At 40.4% G+C, this 14815-nt stretch overlaps 2 protein-coding genes and 1 long non-coding RNA gene across 5 annotated transcripts; 1 reads left to right on the forward strand and 2 right to left on the reverse strand.

Moving 5' to 3' along the window:
• LOC112281739 (uncharacterized) lies at positions 1-1801 on the reverse strand. The gene is made up of 2 exons (XR_016502773.1): positions 1017-1801; positions 1-819 (listed from the first exon to the last, which is right to left on the reverse strand). It is a non-coding gene; the product is annotated as an uncharacterized LOC112281739 (long non-coding RNA).
• A 4262-nt stretch (positions 1802-6063) lies between these two features.
• LOC112281635 (uncharacterized) lies at positions 6064-10651 on the forward strand. The gene is made up of 6 exons (XM_024518383.3): positions 6064-6432; positions 7342-8145; positions 8315-8587; positions 8826-8984; positions 9261-9386; positions 9667-10651. Exons 1-6 carry the CDS (start codon positions 6307-6309, stop codon positions 9778-9780), a joined length of 1602 nt encoding a protein of 533 aa, XP_024374151.1. The 5' UTR covers positions 6064-6306; the 3' UTR covers positions 9781-10651.
• A 2352-nt stretch (positions 10652-13003) lies between these two features.
• LOC112281053 (succinate dehydrogenase assembly factor 1, mitochondrial) lies at positions 13004-14549 on the reverse strand. 3 transcript variants are annotated; one of them, XM_073533266.2, is made up of 3 exons: positions 14414-14549; positions 13647-13950; positions 13004-13489 (listed from the first exon to the last, which is right to left on the reverse strand). In XM_073533266.2, the coding sequence occupies exons 2-3, from the start codon at positions 13892-13894 to the stop codon at positions 13288-13290; spliced, it is 450 nt and encodes a 149-aa protein (XP_073389367.1). In that variant the 5' UTR covers positions 13895-13950; positions 14414-14549; the 3' UTR covers positions 13004-13287. The 3 variants fall into 3 exon arrangements, with proteins under 3 accessions (XP_073389367.1, XP_024372981.1, XP_024372980.1); XM_024517213.3 differs by having other exon boundaries at positions 13004-13479; positions 14292-14433; XM_024517212.3 differs by having other exon boundaries at positions 14292-14433.
• Positions 14550-14815: the final 266 nt, after the last annotated feature.

Consider the following 14815-nt stretch of genomic DNA (forward strand, 5'->3'; position numbering starts at 1 on the left):
AAAATAATTTATTTTTTATTCATCATAATGTCATCTAACAAAGTCTTTTTTACGGTGAAATCTTAACAAGTCCATTCACTTTTGCTTAATTCTATTATTAACAAAAATTCTAATCACATTTTAAAAAGGAAAAGATTCACCAAAAGCTTGTCTAACCCAATATTGCAATCTTTGTAAAGAGAGTCATATATATTTCACATTCACACATTTTAAGTAACACATTTTGTATAATATGGAAGATTTTAATAAAATTTCTAAAGCATCCTAGGCATTGCAACTTGACAATTTGTACTCTCTGACAACGTTCTGAATATTTAAGTACACACTTTTTACATAAAAAAGCTACTTAATGTAGGTCCACAATTAGTTTTCAAATAATTCTGCTTCTTCTTTCTTTATGGTCTACTATAAAAGGACATGCCCTATTACAATTTATGAATGAAGCCATGTTTTTTTGTAAAATTCTCTTCAAAAATAAAAACAAAATATAGAACCTTGAATCACCACCACAAGATGTAACTTTTTTTTCCTCCAAAATTAAAACTACCACATAAAAAAAAGGATATAAATATTAATATGAGAATATCCTTAACCGTGGAAAGCATTGACTACCGTGGGGCAGCCATAACCGCACCCCACAAGTCAGCAAGTCTGAATGCTAAATCCAGACGCGGCGTTCGTCGCGACGTGAATCGCTGCCCTTGCTTCTGATGTTTGAGGGAGATTTCGTGCAACTGTGCGATGTTGTTGGCATGGAGAATTACAGCACCACAATGCTCCACGCACACAACTTGCTCATTGTGAGGGCTGCTAGTGTACCTGGTGAGCTCATGGAATCGTTCTAAGCTCCCATCAGTTGTCTTCACAGTAAAAAAAAGAACAAAAAACAAAAACAAAAAACAAAAACAAAAACACAAGTTCAGTTTCGCAGACTCATTTACTATCACGAAACTAGACTCATTCCATGACTTTTGCTGCGTATAATATTCCTGCACAAGTTCCAACCAAAGGCTTACCTTGATATTTGTGACAAGTGTGGGGGACAAAATGATCACAATGAAAACGTGTAGTTTCTTCAGGAGGATTCACGGAGAGAACAATCAAACCATGTTGCTCGTAAAGAACATCCTTGGAGTACCCAGCTTGAAGATAACTTTCTGCGGAAAATTCCAGAACTGGCGCATCCGATGTGGGTGTGGAGCAGCATCAGCATGCAGCATGGAGACCGCGGGTAGAGGTGGGTTGGGACACTAGGAAGTGATAGGGATATGCAAGTGTCGGGGGTGGGTTGTTGAAGAGTGTTCGATGGGTTCGTTGCCATGACTTGAGAGCAAGCCATTGGGTACGAACAGTTCAACAAGCTGCACAGTTCCCAACTACGATCTTCTCTTGTTGAAAATCCCGCTTACTTCACACTGCATAGCAAAAATTACATCCGAGATTCATACGGCTACAACAATTGGGTTCCTGTACCGAAAGCCGTAAATGAATAAAAATCACCTAATTACAAGAGCTGAATTCCACAAGGAGCTAGTTTCGAGTAGAGAATACTTCGACCGCGGGGCTGTGAATCTGGACGACGAATGCATGAGCTCTTGGGGTTCCCCACCTTCACCGATACGGCAGCTTGTTCCTAATCCATGCGGTCATAGTCGAAGCACGAAATGGGCCTCCCATCATGGAACCCACGTACACGTCCCCATCAACAGATTAAAATCATGTCACTACAGTCTGTTTCTATACTCTATTGCAGCGTTGCGAGAGATAGCACAGAATATGATAATCATTTTTAATTCTGTCACGTTTTTACCGTTCCGAAGTTGTGTGTTCGAACCTTAACCGGCACAGTTCTCGACGAGGTCTGGACATGGGTTTTCTGATGATGACGAGGTTCTCATTCTTGTGAATAGTGAAAGGTGTATGGCCTTTGGTTACAACACATTTGTATGGTTTTACTTGAGGGCACAACGTTCAAAGCTTGGATTTAGGTACACGTTCAAAATTTTAAAATTTAGTAAATAGAAAAAAAATTGATTGTTAGAGGTAATATCTTTTTTTCCCCATATTTTTCATCGAGGGATAAAGAATACCATTTTTAATTATTTTTATTCATAAGTGTGTGTATGTCTATATATATATATATATATATATATAATTCTTATTAAGTATTATGATTTTAGTATTTGGAATGCAAGTAGAAGAAGAAAAAAGATCAAAATGTACAAAAAGAATATGATACTAGATTAGCAACAAGATTACACACAAGACTTAAAACATTAAAATACTTAGATTGTTTTAGAATTTGTGTTGACAAAATTGAGAAAAATCATGATTTGCATCAATTTTGTTCATACAAATTCTAAAACAATCTAAGTATTTTATGAATCATGATTGGACTCTTTATTTAATGTGTCTTCATATATCTTATAGAAACTTGTATAGTATGTTTTAAAATATTGGATATATTTTAGAAGTTTAAGGAATCTTCTCTAAAGACTTATAAAACTATTGGAGGCCATAAAAACTTCTAAAAGACTATCGAAAGTTTTAGAATCATGTTAAAAGTTTTATAAGTATTTAAAAGGTTGTGAAAACTTTTATAAATCTATAAGAATTTTTGAATATATGAAAAAGAATTTTAGAAGAATCATAAATATTCCATATATACTAACAATTTAATAATAAAATTTTATTAATGAATGTCATCATTAAACTCTATTTACTTGATAGATGTGTCTATTCAACCAAGACATATAAATATATTTTTTTTGTGTTGATAAACTTATTCTAAAAATTTGATTTAAGTTTGGGCCTTATATATATATATCCATCACTATCAATATTTAATAATATAATAAAATTTCAATCATCTAATTGAATATTTCTATACCAAAGTTGATTCTAAAAAGTTGTACTTGACATTTGAACAATTATACTCTTTTTTAAAGGCACCTCTGTAACAATAGAGTTTAGATGATAATTTGTTTGATGAATCTATTAAAATTGATGAAATTTATTCAAAAATTTAATTTCTTTTAATATTCTAAAAACTAGATATCTAATTATAATATTTTTATTAAAAAAATAATAAATTTACCATGTTTATAAATACATTCAAAAAATACAACATACTTTCACCAAAAAAAGAAAAAAAGAAAAAAGGTAAATAAATAATCAATAAAAATAAGTTTTCATTTGAGACTGAGACGCCAACATGGAGCAAAGAACCCGAAGCAACCATCAACGACAGTGTATTTGTTTAACAGCAGGATCTAACAATCAAGGTCAAAGTCAGAAAAAACTTATTCTCCAAAGTAGTAGAATTACAAGATAACAACATACAACTATTAATAGGCACGCAGATTTTATTTTTTATTTATATTTTATATATTTTAACATGGTGCATGAAATGGCGTGTAGATTTGTGTTTTCATACAGTTCTCTCATCTCTTTCTACAGTTGTAGTGGTAGTATTCAGCCCACATGGAGGAGGAGGAGGGGTAAAGCATCCATCTCCCCTCAAGTAATATTAAAAGATGTGGCACTAGAATGAGGTATTACTGTGAGTGGAGACTTCACACATTCATACATTCCAGAAGAATTTTATTCAGTAAAGGAAAAAATAGCAATAAAGCAAGCAAAAAGAAACCAAGTAAAAGAGAGAGAGAGAGTGTTGGTGAGAGTAGTGAATTCATTCATTCATTCCATTGGGAGGCGCGGCTCTTTGTTTCATGAAGGAACTAAACTATCTAAATAACGCCATTGATGCAGGCAGAGCCATCCATGGGACCGCGACGCAAGTAGCCATGCCCATGCCAAGCCAAGCCTGCAATTGGGGCGTCGGAGACGATTCCGGAGATGATGCCGGTGCGCAACTGGAGCGGATTTTATTGAACTAGACACAGACAGAGAGACAGTGGAGGGACTATGCCATGTGGAATGTGTAGGACTGTGCGAGTGAAAGAATAAGAGTGCGACCAGGAGGAGGAGCCGCGCGAGAGTCCACTTGCGAGTGGGAGTAGTGCGTTCCCTTGCCGGCGCGTCTTCCAGGACTGCGACCCGGAGTTGCGTCGATGTTGCAACCAGATTCTTTTATTTTATTTTCATTTTTTATGCCTCCTTCCTGGAGTTGAAGAAAATCATGAGTGGTGTACCGCACCATAAGTGCCGGTCCTGCCCTCTCTCTCCTTTTCTCTCGTGTTTATTTTATTTGTTTTTGTCCTTTTGGGTCCCTTTTTTCTTTATTCCTTTCTGGCTTTTTTACTTCTTTGCTTCGTCACCCCCTTTTTAAATGTAAGCAAATGGCGAGTAGCTAGAATCTGTGGAATTGATTCTTTGCCTGGCCTCACTTGAGACGTTGATGGTGATCGGTGACGTTCGCGAGCCGGCGGCAGGAGAAAGCTGCGGTCAGGAGGTGGAGCCGACGATGTGCTCACGGATGCTGCTGTGTGCAGTCAAGGAGGTGGTGAAAAACCAAGCAGGAGTGAGATCAGTGTCGAGGGGAGCTTCCGTCTCTGGGCCCTAGGGCTAGCTACTCTACCCTACGAGGCTCCTCCGGATTCGTCATCTTGCGAGCAAGTGTCTCTGCAACAAGACAGGCGCGGGGGTGTCAGAGGGGGAGGGGGAGGGGGAGGGAGAATAAAAAGCAGTAGTACTCTACTCTACTCTACTCCCTCCCTCCCCGGGCACACACCGAGTTATTGCACACTTGGCTCCAAAACAAAAATAAAAAAAAGCCCTCAATTCCGTCTCTCTTTTCGGGCCTTTCTTCATCGCCTTTCTTCCATGTTCATGCGCGACTCAGATTGACTGCTGATTCTAGGCCCTGCTGCTGCAGTGCGAATCCGTGCCAGAGCTCATTGCAGCCTCAATTTCACGCACCCAAAGGAAAGAAAGAAAGAAGACGTGACCACCACTCGCCGGGATGTCGCTTCGAACGAACCAACCAACCAACCAACCAAACATGGATGAATAAATATACGATCGTCATCATCAAAGTTCGTTTCCCCCATGCAGATGGAAATTTCATCCATCCATCCATTCATTCATTCTCTCTCAATGCAAACCCAAGAGAGAGAGAGTAAATTCCCATAACAGTTGGGGTACGGGATTGACATTTGGGTTAATGGATTCGGACAAGACATACTTTTCCATTTCCGGAAATTCAGAAGCAAGCTCAAGGTCAATGTAGTTTGAACTGGGTAATTAATTAATTATGAATACAGGAAAAGCGAGTAAATAAAGGATATGGGGACATGTTCAAAGTTCTCCCTGGGCACTGAAGTGGGGGTAGGGGGGTTTAATGAAGTGATGCCATAATGGGAAAAAGGGGAAAGACATAGACGGAGTGAAGGAGTGAGTGAGTGCACTCTTGCTGATTTTCACTGGTCCCTTGCATCTGCCAACCAATCATGGGAACCACCGCACGGGAACGGGAACAGGAGGGGTATATAGTTTATACCTAAATATAACCGGAGTAGAGCTATTGATACCTAGGAAGACACGGAGGGAGGGTAGGATCTCAGGCTTTACGGGGGGCACTTCGTCGTCGTCGTCTTGTTGCGGATGTTTTCTTCTGACTCTGCTGTCATTGCTGGCCCTTGTGCTCGATTGTACTTACCATTCCACTATTGTCGACGATTTTCTCCGTATTCGTCTGCTGATCCTCTCTGCCTCATGATATCCCTTTTTTCTGTGCTTTCTAGTGAGCCATTTACAGCCCTTTTCTCGTGCGGGGCGGTTAGAGGAAGAAAGCAAAGAATCTGAAGTAGACGAAGAAGAAGAAGAAGAAAGAAAGAAGAAAGAGGCGTTTGTATGAGAAGAGAGGGGGAGGAATCTCTAGCAATTCGGCAGGAAGTGGAAGGGGAAACAGAAATTGTGTGTGATTTTGGTGTGAGGAGAATCCTTGGGGAGATTTTGTGAGTTGGGGCGGTGTTGGTTTTTTGTGATTTGTGTAACTGAGGTTGGAATTTTTGGGTCCAGGTTTGGACACAAGCGCGTTTTTTTTTTTTTTTTTTTTTTTTTTTGGCAGTTCGATTTGAAGATCTTGTTGATGATTTGTAGGAGGAGGAGGAGGAGAAGTGGGATTGTCGTGGGATTGTGAGGGTAAGTGCTTTTGTGGCGTGAGAGAAAGATAGAGTCGGCAACCATGAGCGGGGACAACAGGTTAGGCTGATGGGAGTGTTGGGAGGGCGGTGAAGTGGTGGGGAGACACTCGGGAGAGGATCAGTTGGTTTGGGTCCACCGGGGGCGTGGGGTTGGTTTCGCGGGCTTGCTCGTCGAAGATCATCATCCTCGTCTCTCTAAATGTCTGGAGAAGAAGACCTGTATCTCAATAGGACGGAAACGGAAGCGCTGTTTTTCCCAGATGTGCTGCTTGACAATGCCGATGAGCTTGACTTTGGGTCATTTGGCGAAGCTAGTGGACTTGATGTGAGTTCTATCTTTCGTCACACATTCTACTTCCGGTCCGCTGCACTATGTGGTGACAGCTGTGATAGAGGTTCATAATTGTCTCAGTAGCTGCTCTAATGAGGAAATCGAGGACTCGTTTGTGGATGCATGGTTTCGGTGCCATGTTAGTAGAGCTTCCAGCGTAACGCAGCAGGCAAATCGTATTAAAATGAATAAGCGATCAAGTGGAGGTCGAGATGCCGAGTTTAGTTTGCCCTACTTGTTTGCTCTTCTTGTAGACATATTCTAGTGAAAACGAACGGATCTCTGTTGTTCTTCCTTTCGGCAGCTCTCAGTTGAGCGCAACCTGAATTTTTACACCGCGGTCTGGTGGTTGATTAGCCATTGCATCTTGGTATTCGCGGGTGATTGAGAAGTTGAGTGGGTCTCTCCCTGCGCTTAGCTCGACGCTGCGACCTTTTCCTCTCGTGAATCTAGAATGAGTGAGCTCTTACTGATTTGACTGCAGTTGAGAGTTGTTCGGCTAGAGCTCGGTGTGCATGCCGACTTTGTTAACTTATGCTTTGGGTAGTTACTGGACAGTTGCGGTGAGAAAGCCAGAGGGGAATTCTGACTAAGCTTAGTTGTGGCAGCCATGCCGTGAAGAGTGTGGTTTCTCTCCGGAATCTGTAGGTGCAGTAGGAGTGATAATTCTTCGCATGTATGACCAACGCAAAGAATCAAATTCTTGGGGTTACTCGACATTCAAAGGTCGTTCTAGTTTATGAAGCCTGAAGTTCTACCTGGGTCTAGTAGAGGCGGTCATAGAGTGAGTTGTTTTTGAGATAGAACACTCTGAGGCATGAAAGATCCTCTATTCTTTTTTCTTAGACGTAGATAAATTTGTGCGCGGCTGATCACTCTTTTTAACACCTTGTTTATCTTCAGGATGGCACGTTTAACAGCATTACAGGGTCCAGTTTGAGCTCATTCGAAACCCGCGACATTTTTAAGCCCGCAAGTCTGAACGGAGACTCGTTTGTAGATGAGATAGAGGCGAAGTGTGAATCGAATTTGATTGTCCCGCAAGAAGCTACAGCAAATGGAGCGACTTATTCTAATGGAACTTTACATAACAACTACAATTTTAGCAAGCCGACATTGGACCTGGAGAGCATGGGCATGGGATATGGCATCTCTAGTCTTTATCTGCAGGGAAATGGGGTAACCGGGATGGGGTCTCCGTCAAGTCCCTCGATAAGCCAGTCTGGGTTAATATCTCCGTCCGTGATGGCCTCCGAGAAGCTCAACGGATTGACGGTTGGGCAGATGGCCCCTTCCTATGGCCCGTCTTCTTTCGATGCGAAGACCACGTCAAGCATGGGGTATCCACCAGGGATGTCTTACTCGTCTGCAAGAGCAATGTCTGTTAATGCTGAGATGAAGCAGTTTTTGTCGTCTCCACAAGCCACGCCCGTTACCCAAGTGGTGACATTGCAGCCAGTTGCAAGTATGCCGTCAAGGTTTGGAAGTCAGGACATGCTATTACCTGCTGCAGAGAGAAATGGTCATCAGAGCTCGTCACCTGTGTTATCTCCAAACTCATCTGACGGGAAGGATCAGGTTGAGCGGCTTGTTGGAGGTGAAGCTGGGATTAAAACGTCCCAAGAGAAACAGTATTACAGCATGAATCAGCGAGGTGTGATGCAGCAGGACAAGGGGCTTGATACTGCCAGCTTCGTCGATGATCAGGTATTTCGCGAGTGCTTGCTTATGTTAGAAGTCGTGAAACTCAGGAGCCTTGTTGATGGTGTTGTGGCTTGTATTTTTAGGTGCCTTTTGTGCAATTTTTCTGTGATCTATAATTCATAGGGGTGGCATAATATTTTTCACTTTATAGAGAGGTTTTTCTCGAGTACAGGTTGACGGAGACGGGGACGGGTTGCAGCCTCTGCCTCAAATGACTCGACCGAGCATGCAGCGAAGTTTCAGCAGTCATGCTTTAGGCCAGCTCCGGCATATGAATTCTGCACCATCTCCATCAGGAAATGGGTCAGCTTCTCGTCATTCCCAGATGGACCGTTCTGGGGAATTGCCAAGTCCAGGGGCTCGCCTGCAGCCCAGTATCGCGGAGTTTCAGAGTGTTGGCATGCGTCCCATGATGCGTCGTGTCTACAGTGCTGGGGATATCCAGGTAAAGCTTTCGGTAATGTGCATTTCTAGCTGGTTTGATAGTAGAACTTGCAGTTTGGCTGACTACGTCCTCATGAACTAATTAAGTAAGAATATATGGTTGTATTTATACTGAGTGTAGTTGCTTCGCGAGTACCATTCCTGGGTGGCAATTTTTGATGCTATGGCCATATTTGTAGTTGTTCACGTGGTGTTTATATGCTTACCTTCTTAATGATATTATATTGGTGCGTGTGCAGACATTGAATGGTATGCAAGGTGGATTGAGCGGAGGTGGATCTCCAAGTTTTGAGGATAGCAATTACAGGGTGGGAAAATATAGCATGGAGGAACGTAAAATAAGGATACACAGGTATCAGCAGAAACGCAGCCAACGTAACTTCAACAAGAAAATAAAGGTGGCATTGCTATCCCTTTCTTGCCCATCGATTGCTGCGCCTTTCTGTTGTATGTTCCTCTTTTCGGAAATGGGATCGTGTGTTCCAGGTTTAAGTTGGACTAGATATGTTTATTTCTAAACACTTTCCACTAGGTTGTAGTGATCAGTGATGAAGAAAGAAGATTAATCTTGCGTTATCTGATTCTCAGTAGAGCAACTGCATGAGAAGGTGATTATTTCAGTGGGTGCCGAGCTCTAATCGTTTTTGACTGTTTTTTTCGCAATATTGTTTCAGTATGCCTGTCGCAAAACATTGGCAGATAGTCGACCTCGAGTTCGAGGGCGTTTTGCAAAGAACATGGATGATGATTTACCGACCGCTCTCCTAGGGCGCAAGCGCGAAGAGTACGACGACGAGGAGGTATGCGGAAACTGTGTATGCTTAGTTTTGAGATATGCAGTCCTTACACTTACGCCCATTTCACTTACTTGAATGAATAAAGACAGAGTGACATACTATTCTGATAATGGTTAGAAAGATTTTACGGTCAGCATAATATATTGTCGGTTTTTTTCTGTTTTATGAGTATTGAATTTGAAGCTAATTTTATTTGCGCTAGTGAAGCATAATCCACTGGTTTGAAGAGAATGACCCTGGCTAAGTTTTGGGTCAGACACTGAGAAGCGTCATGTTTGCACAGGTTGATGGGCATGCTGGAGAAGTCAATGGATATCTTCTCGACAATTCTTCAGTACAATATTCCGCTATGTTTACTCCCATCAAATTTGAGCATCGCACTGTCAACAGCATGTAAATTTGAGATTACAAAATTATTCCTGTGACTTTGGGTTGAAGGTATGCTCTAGTCAATCGACATCTTTCTTCAGCTTCACTGGTGTTCAAACTTCACGGTAACTGCCAACCTTCCAAATCTTCCCACTTGGAAGATGGTTTGACACATTCTTAATGCTTATACACCGCTCTGATAGCTCGACTCTTTCAGAGGTGAAGGTAAATTGTAGAACAACGTTGAGAGGCTATTTTTATTGATCTTTCTCTCACCTCTAGTCCACCAGTTTTATTTTCAAAGTTGTGAGTAGGGTGCGTATTATGTAATGGTGGTGTTGAGGTATGGATGAGTGATCATTTAGCATTGAAGTTTAAGTTAGATGAGTCGTAGTTTCATTATGAAACTGTAGATGGTTCCAATTAATTGAAACTCGAGGCAGTTGGTTAACTCATGCTGTAATTATTAAATGCGGCACGAAAGCAAGCCCATTTATAAAATGTCTGGGAATACTTTGTCACAAGTTTTCCACTGGTACGAAGTGGATTAGCTATAATTTTTCCTTTTGGCTGTGCCAACAAGTTCATCCTTGCTCTCTTGTTTCTAGTAAACTTTCCATGCTCATATCAGGTTTCCAAAAGCCAGATTATTTTAACCAGCAGCATGTTTAGTAGTTTGCTAGAAATTCGAGTGCTAGTTGTTTTAGTATGTCGACACAATTCGCAGTTACTCGAGTCTTAGACCAATAATTGGGTCCTCTGTGACGGCCTCTGTTGAGCTTCAAGTTTATGTACATGTAGGCATCACGTCTTGTTACTGCAATATGCTTCCCATAATGTTAAGCTGCTGCTTCTTGACTTCAATAAACATTTCAAGACATGCGTCTATTTTCTGTTAAGCTGCTGTTCAGCTTCTGAGGGCGTATATTCTTTTATACAGATTTTCAATTTACAATTGGTATTTAGTTTGTGTCTTTGATTCCTGCTATGGATTGACAAGATTGGTATGCACATGAAATTTGATTTGATTTAATTGGATTATGATAAGTTTATGCAACATTTTGATCTAGCCTCTAGTGCCAAAGCAAAATTATTTATCAATAAAAATCAATTATTTTTATTTATTTATTTATTTTAATGAATTTGTATGTTTACACACAGATTTTTATTACAATGCTTGTAACAACAAGAGAAAAGTATTGGGAACTACACTATATGGCTTATCATTTATCTAGTTCTTTCAAAATAAATATTGTTATAACAATGTTTTAAAGTAATCATCAATGCACATGTCTTATTTCAAACTATTGTTATATTATTTGTAATCATTTGCAAAGTTTATTTTCTATTTTTTATAGTAAGTTAATACAATCTTTTCCATATTCACATCAATGTTATATATATATATATATATATATAGATATATAACATAAAGTAGCAATGCCTAAAATTTGAAGTGTATAGAACATAAAGTTTAGATATTTAATGCAAATTCTATTTAGCTCAAATAAAACTGTTTAAAATATTGAAAAATATGAACTTCATTGATTTTGTTAATAACACAATTTTGACTTCTACTAGATTTATGCTCAATAAAATTGAACTGAGTGATACTCTTTCACAATAATGCACTTAAAAAACAATAAATCATTCCATTATCATTCAAATTTGGTGCTTTATATTTGCCAACACAACACACGTGAATTAAAGAGTGAAGTGGCAGAAGATGCATGCAAGCCATTCAAGCTCAACTCCATGGACACACCTCAACAATGTGAGTGAATGGATTTACGTATGTTGACTGTGCTGCATTCAAAGTGCCTGTAAACACCAAAACTAAGCAACCCAATTATTTTACTCGTCATAATCAAAAAAAATTGGTTGTTTTACGAAAATATTTTGGTATTCATTTCACTACATACGCCAGTCATTTCAACAAGCTATAGAAACAATTGCTATAGCGTTTGATTGATTGATAAATTGTTTAAACACACATCAAGCAAAATTTGTGTATTAGGATCATTATCATCATCATCACCATCTCAGAACTGCTTATTTTCACGTCTAGGAAGCATGAAGTGCCCTTCAATCTGTTTCCCTGACAATGAAATCACAAGTCCAAAGATTCGGAAACAGAATGTGGGTACCTGTGCTTCATACGATGCAGTGTAGAAATCATAGTTTACAGTGAGTGCGGTGACCATATGCAGTGTAGATTCTTAGTTCAGTCGCGCAGAATATGCCTTTGGTATCGTTTTACCCGTCTTGGTGTCAATATTCCAGGGTCTGTGAATCAGCAATGTGTTCCTTGGGTCCACGTTCCCCTGCAGCTTTGGCCACGAATCATGTAGAGCAAGATTTTGGCCGAGAGAGAATGATGCTGGGAACTTCATAGTATATATATATATATATATACATATTTCTTTCCATTGGGTGCGTCGTATCTCTTATCAGGATAATTTGTACTTGGTGATGGCGGTTGTTGTGCATTAGAACCTCATGCCCACCGTAAGTGTCGATCTTATCTGGCCTTTGACCCCTAGCGGCCCTTACGAACTTCCTTCGCATTTGGATCTACGAAGTGCAGATCCTTAGATTCCTGCTTAGACACGGGTTTTCTTCTTCTTATTATTTTTGTAATCTTTTCCGTCCAGTTAGTGTACTTTCTTCTACGGATAGTGGTAAACTTGGGAAGTGTTAAGATGAATTCGATTGTCTAGAAACTTTTTCACTGCGCATGTAGCTTCCGCATTCCGAACCTTCCTTATTTGCCTCAGTCAAACAACCTTCTAGATAGGAATGCCTGTCAGTTTGTCGAGGTTCGTGTACCTAGCGAGGATGTGGAAACTGTGATCCCATCTCTCGCTCAAATCGATTCTTCTGTATTGATATGCTTGTTTCGAAACCTGGACTTGAATGTGACTTCCTAAAATTCTTTCATTGGCAACTGATGAAGTGCCGCAAGCGATGGAATGGACAGTGTGGCCGTGGTTGAAAATGGCTGCTGATCTTGTATTCAAACCGAGTTGGTTTGTGTTCTGTGTGGTCTGAGATACACTTGTGGACTAGCAAATCGAAACATATCCATTAAAAAATCAGAGGAAATAACGGTGGGAAAATCTTGCGAATCCATATTTTAGTTTTGTGGAAATAATTGTAAGTTTCAAGGAACTTTGAACGAGAAAAGAAAGATATGTTGTTAGTGTTACAACACATAAAGAACCTTTTTTCTGGTTACTCAATTGGACTAGTTGGAGCACACTAAAATAATTTTCAATAGATCAACATTTTAGGTCAAATGGAAGTGTTCGAAGATTTTGATTTGAAAAGCTAACAAAGACGACCATAAAAATATTATAATGAACTTCCTAGTCGACTTAAACGCGGGAAATGGCTAAAACTAGGCATTTAATCATTCAAACCATGTTCAGTATCACTGAAGCTTTACGAAACCAAACGACAGACCATGGCGAGCAAAGATTTCATGAAATAGTACACGAATTTCATGTGCTAATCATCAGAAGTTGTCCCAACTTTAATTTTCGCTTACACCCTGGATCAATGCATTGGAAATAACCAAATGAAACGAATTTCCAATGCATTGATCCAGGGTGTAAACGAAGCATGAATTCATGCTGGGTGGGAAGAAACACAACTGAAGCCAGTTGCAATATCCTGCTTCCACACATGAGAACCAGGCAGCACTCTCCGCATCACAACGCAACGCCTGCATTCCTCTGTGATGTGAATGATCGTGGCAATCCATGAGTGCAATAGGAAAAAACAGAATGTACATAGAATAGGTTCCTATCACTCAAAATTTCAACGAATTCTCTAGAAGTTACTGGCATAAGCTTGAGAACTATGGCTTAGTTGAGATGGTTTGATGTTTACTTAGGGGCGACGTAGGAGAAGCCGCTTACACCTGGGCTCTTCAGCATTTCTAGCTGCTTGTTGCCCCGCCTCAGAAGAAATTCTATGCTTTGAAACTCCTTCTTGTCCATCTGGGCATACTTCCGGAACTCGGCCCCCACGAAAGATTCGATGTCTTTGCGGGACTCTGGGGGTTTGATTCGTGCTGCACGCAGGAATGATCGGTATAGGCTGAGTACTTGTTTCTGCATTCCTGACAACCTCGCCATCTTTGCACTCTTGCCTCCCCTACTCTTCCCACACAAAAACCCTCACTTAAAAGGGACTGCAGAACCCACCACTTACACCTCGTCAATGTGAGAATTCAACTCTCAGCAGCGCTTGAATGTAAGGATCCAATTACAGAACAGAATAATAAAACTGGAAACGCGGATTCTAGAAATCAATTTCTTTTAAAACTGGAACTCACGATTCTGGCGTAACCCAAAATAATTCAAAACATAGAATCTATAGCAAAACACAAACGTTGCTCACGCTTCAAGCTCTTCTACAAAAAGGTAAGCTAGGTATGCAAAAGTGTTACGCTAAAGTGACACAGAATCAGAAAACTGAAGTCAACAAGGAAATCGCACAATGTCAGAGCAAACGGAGGGAAGCAATTGACACCTCAACAATGGAGGCCCTCTTCGGGCGGGTCGATCGAGGCAAAACGAGACTGATGAATGATCGAAGCAAAATTGAGAGCGTGTGCGGGGAGATTCAAGCCAATTGAAGAAGGAATTTCTCGCCTCAAATTTGGTGTACAAGAGGAAGTTCGCAGCAAGACTCCTGTAAGACGCGGTAAACCATCAAAACCCAGTTCTCGGTGCCGAATCGCAGGCGAAACCCACACCGCAATTCCTCCACAACGCAACCCCGATTTGCTGGCGAAGCAAAAATCCACCGAATTGCCCAACAAGCACACAATTCTCCGAATTGCGACTGGTTTCCTGACATCGAGTTCTCGCTTTACTGGCGGTTATTGCCCATTAGGGCTGACGTGGTAGACGATCCTTGTGCCAGCAAGGCACGACAACTTGTCTGAATATAAAAGGATGGAAGATGTTTTAGTTATTCATACAGTATTATGTAAAAGCATTTTTAGTTTTTATTTTATATTATTATTATTATTATTATTTTGTTGATAAAAA

This window comes from Physcomitrium patens, chromosome 4, assembly GCF_059467195.1.
Source record: "Physcomitrium patens ecotype Gransden chromosome 4, ASM5946719v1, whole genome shotgun sequence".
Taxonomy (NCBI): Eukaryota; Viridiplantae; Streptophyta; class Bryopsida; order Funariales; family Funariaceae; genus Physcomitrium; species Physcomitrium patens.

What these genes read in the sequence shown, in the direction of transcription:
- LOC112281635 (XM_024518383.3), top strand. Translation starts at nt 6,307, where the DNA reads ATGTCTGGAGAAGAAGACCTGTATCTCAATAGGACGGAAACGGAAGCG. An exon ending in ACAGTGCTGGGGATATCCAG is followed by an intron (nt 8,588 to 8,825) that starts GTAAAGCTTTCG and finishes GTGCGTGTGCAG; the next exon opens with ACATTGAATGGTATGCAAGG. An exon ending in AAGAGTACGACGACGAGGAG is followed by an intron (nt 9,387 to 9,666) that starts GTATGCGGAAAC and finishes ATGTTTGCACAG; the next exon opens with GTTGATGGGCATGCTGGAGA.
- LOC112281053 (XM_073533266.2), bottom strand. Translation starts at nt 13,894, where the DNA reads ATGGCGAGGTTGTCAGGAATGCAGAAACAAGTACTCAGCCTATACCGA. An exon ending in TTCTCCTACGTCGCCCCTAA is followed by an intron (nt 13,490 to 13,646) that starts GTAAACATCAAA and finishes TTCACATCACAG; the next exon opens with AGGAATGCAGGCGTTGCGTT.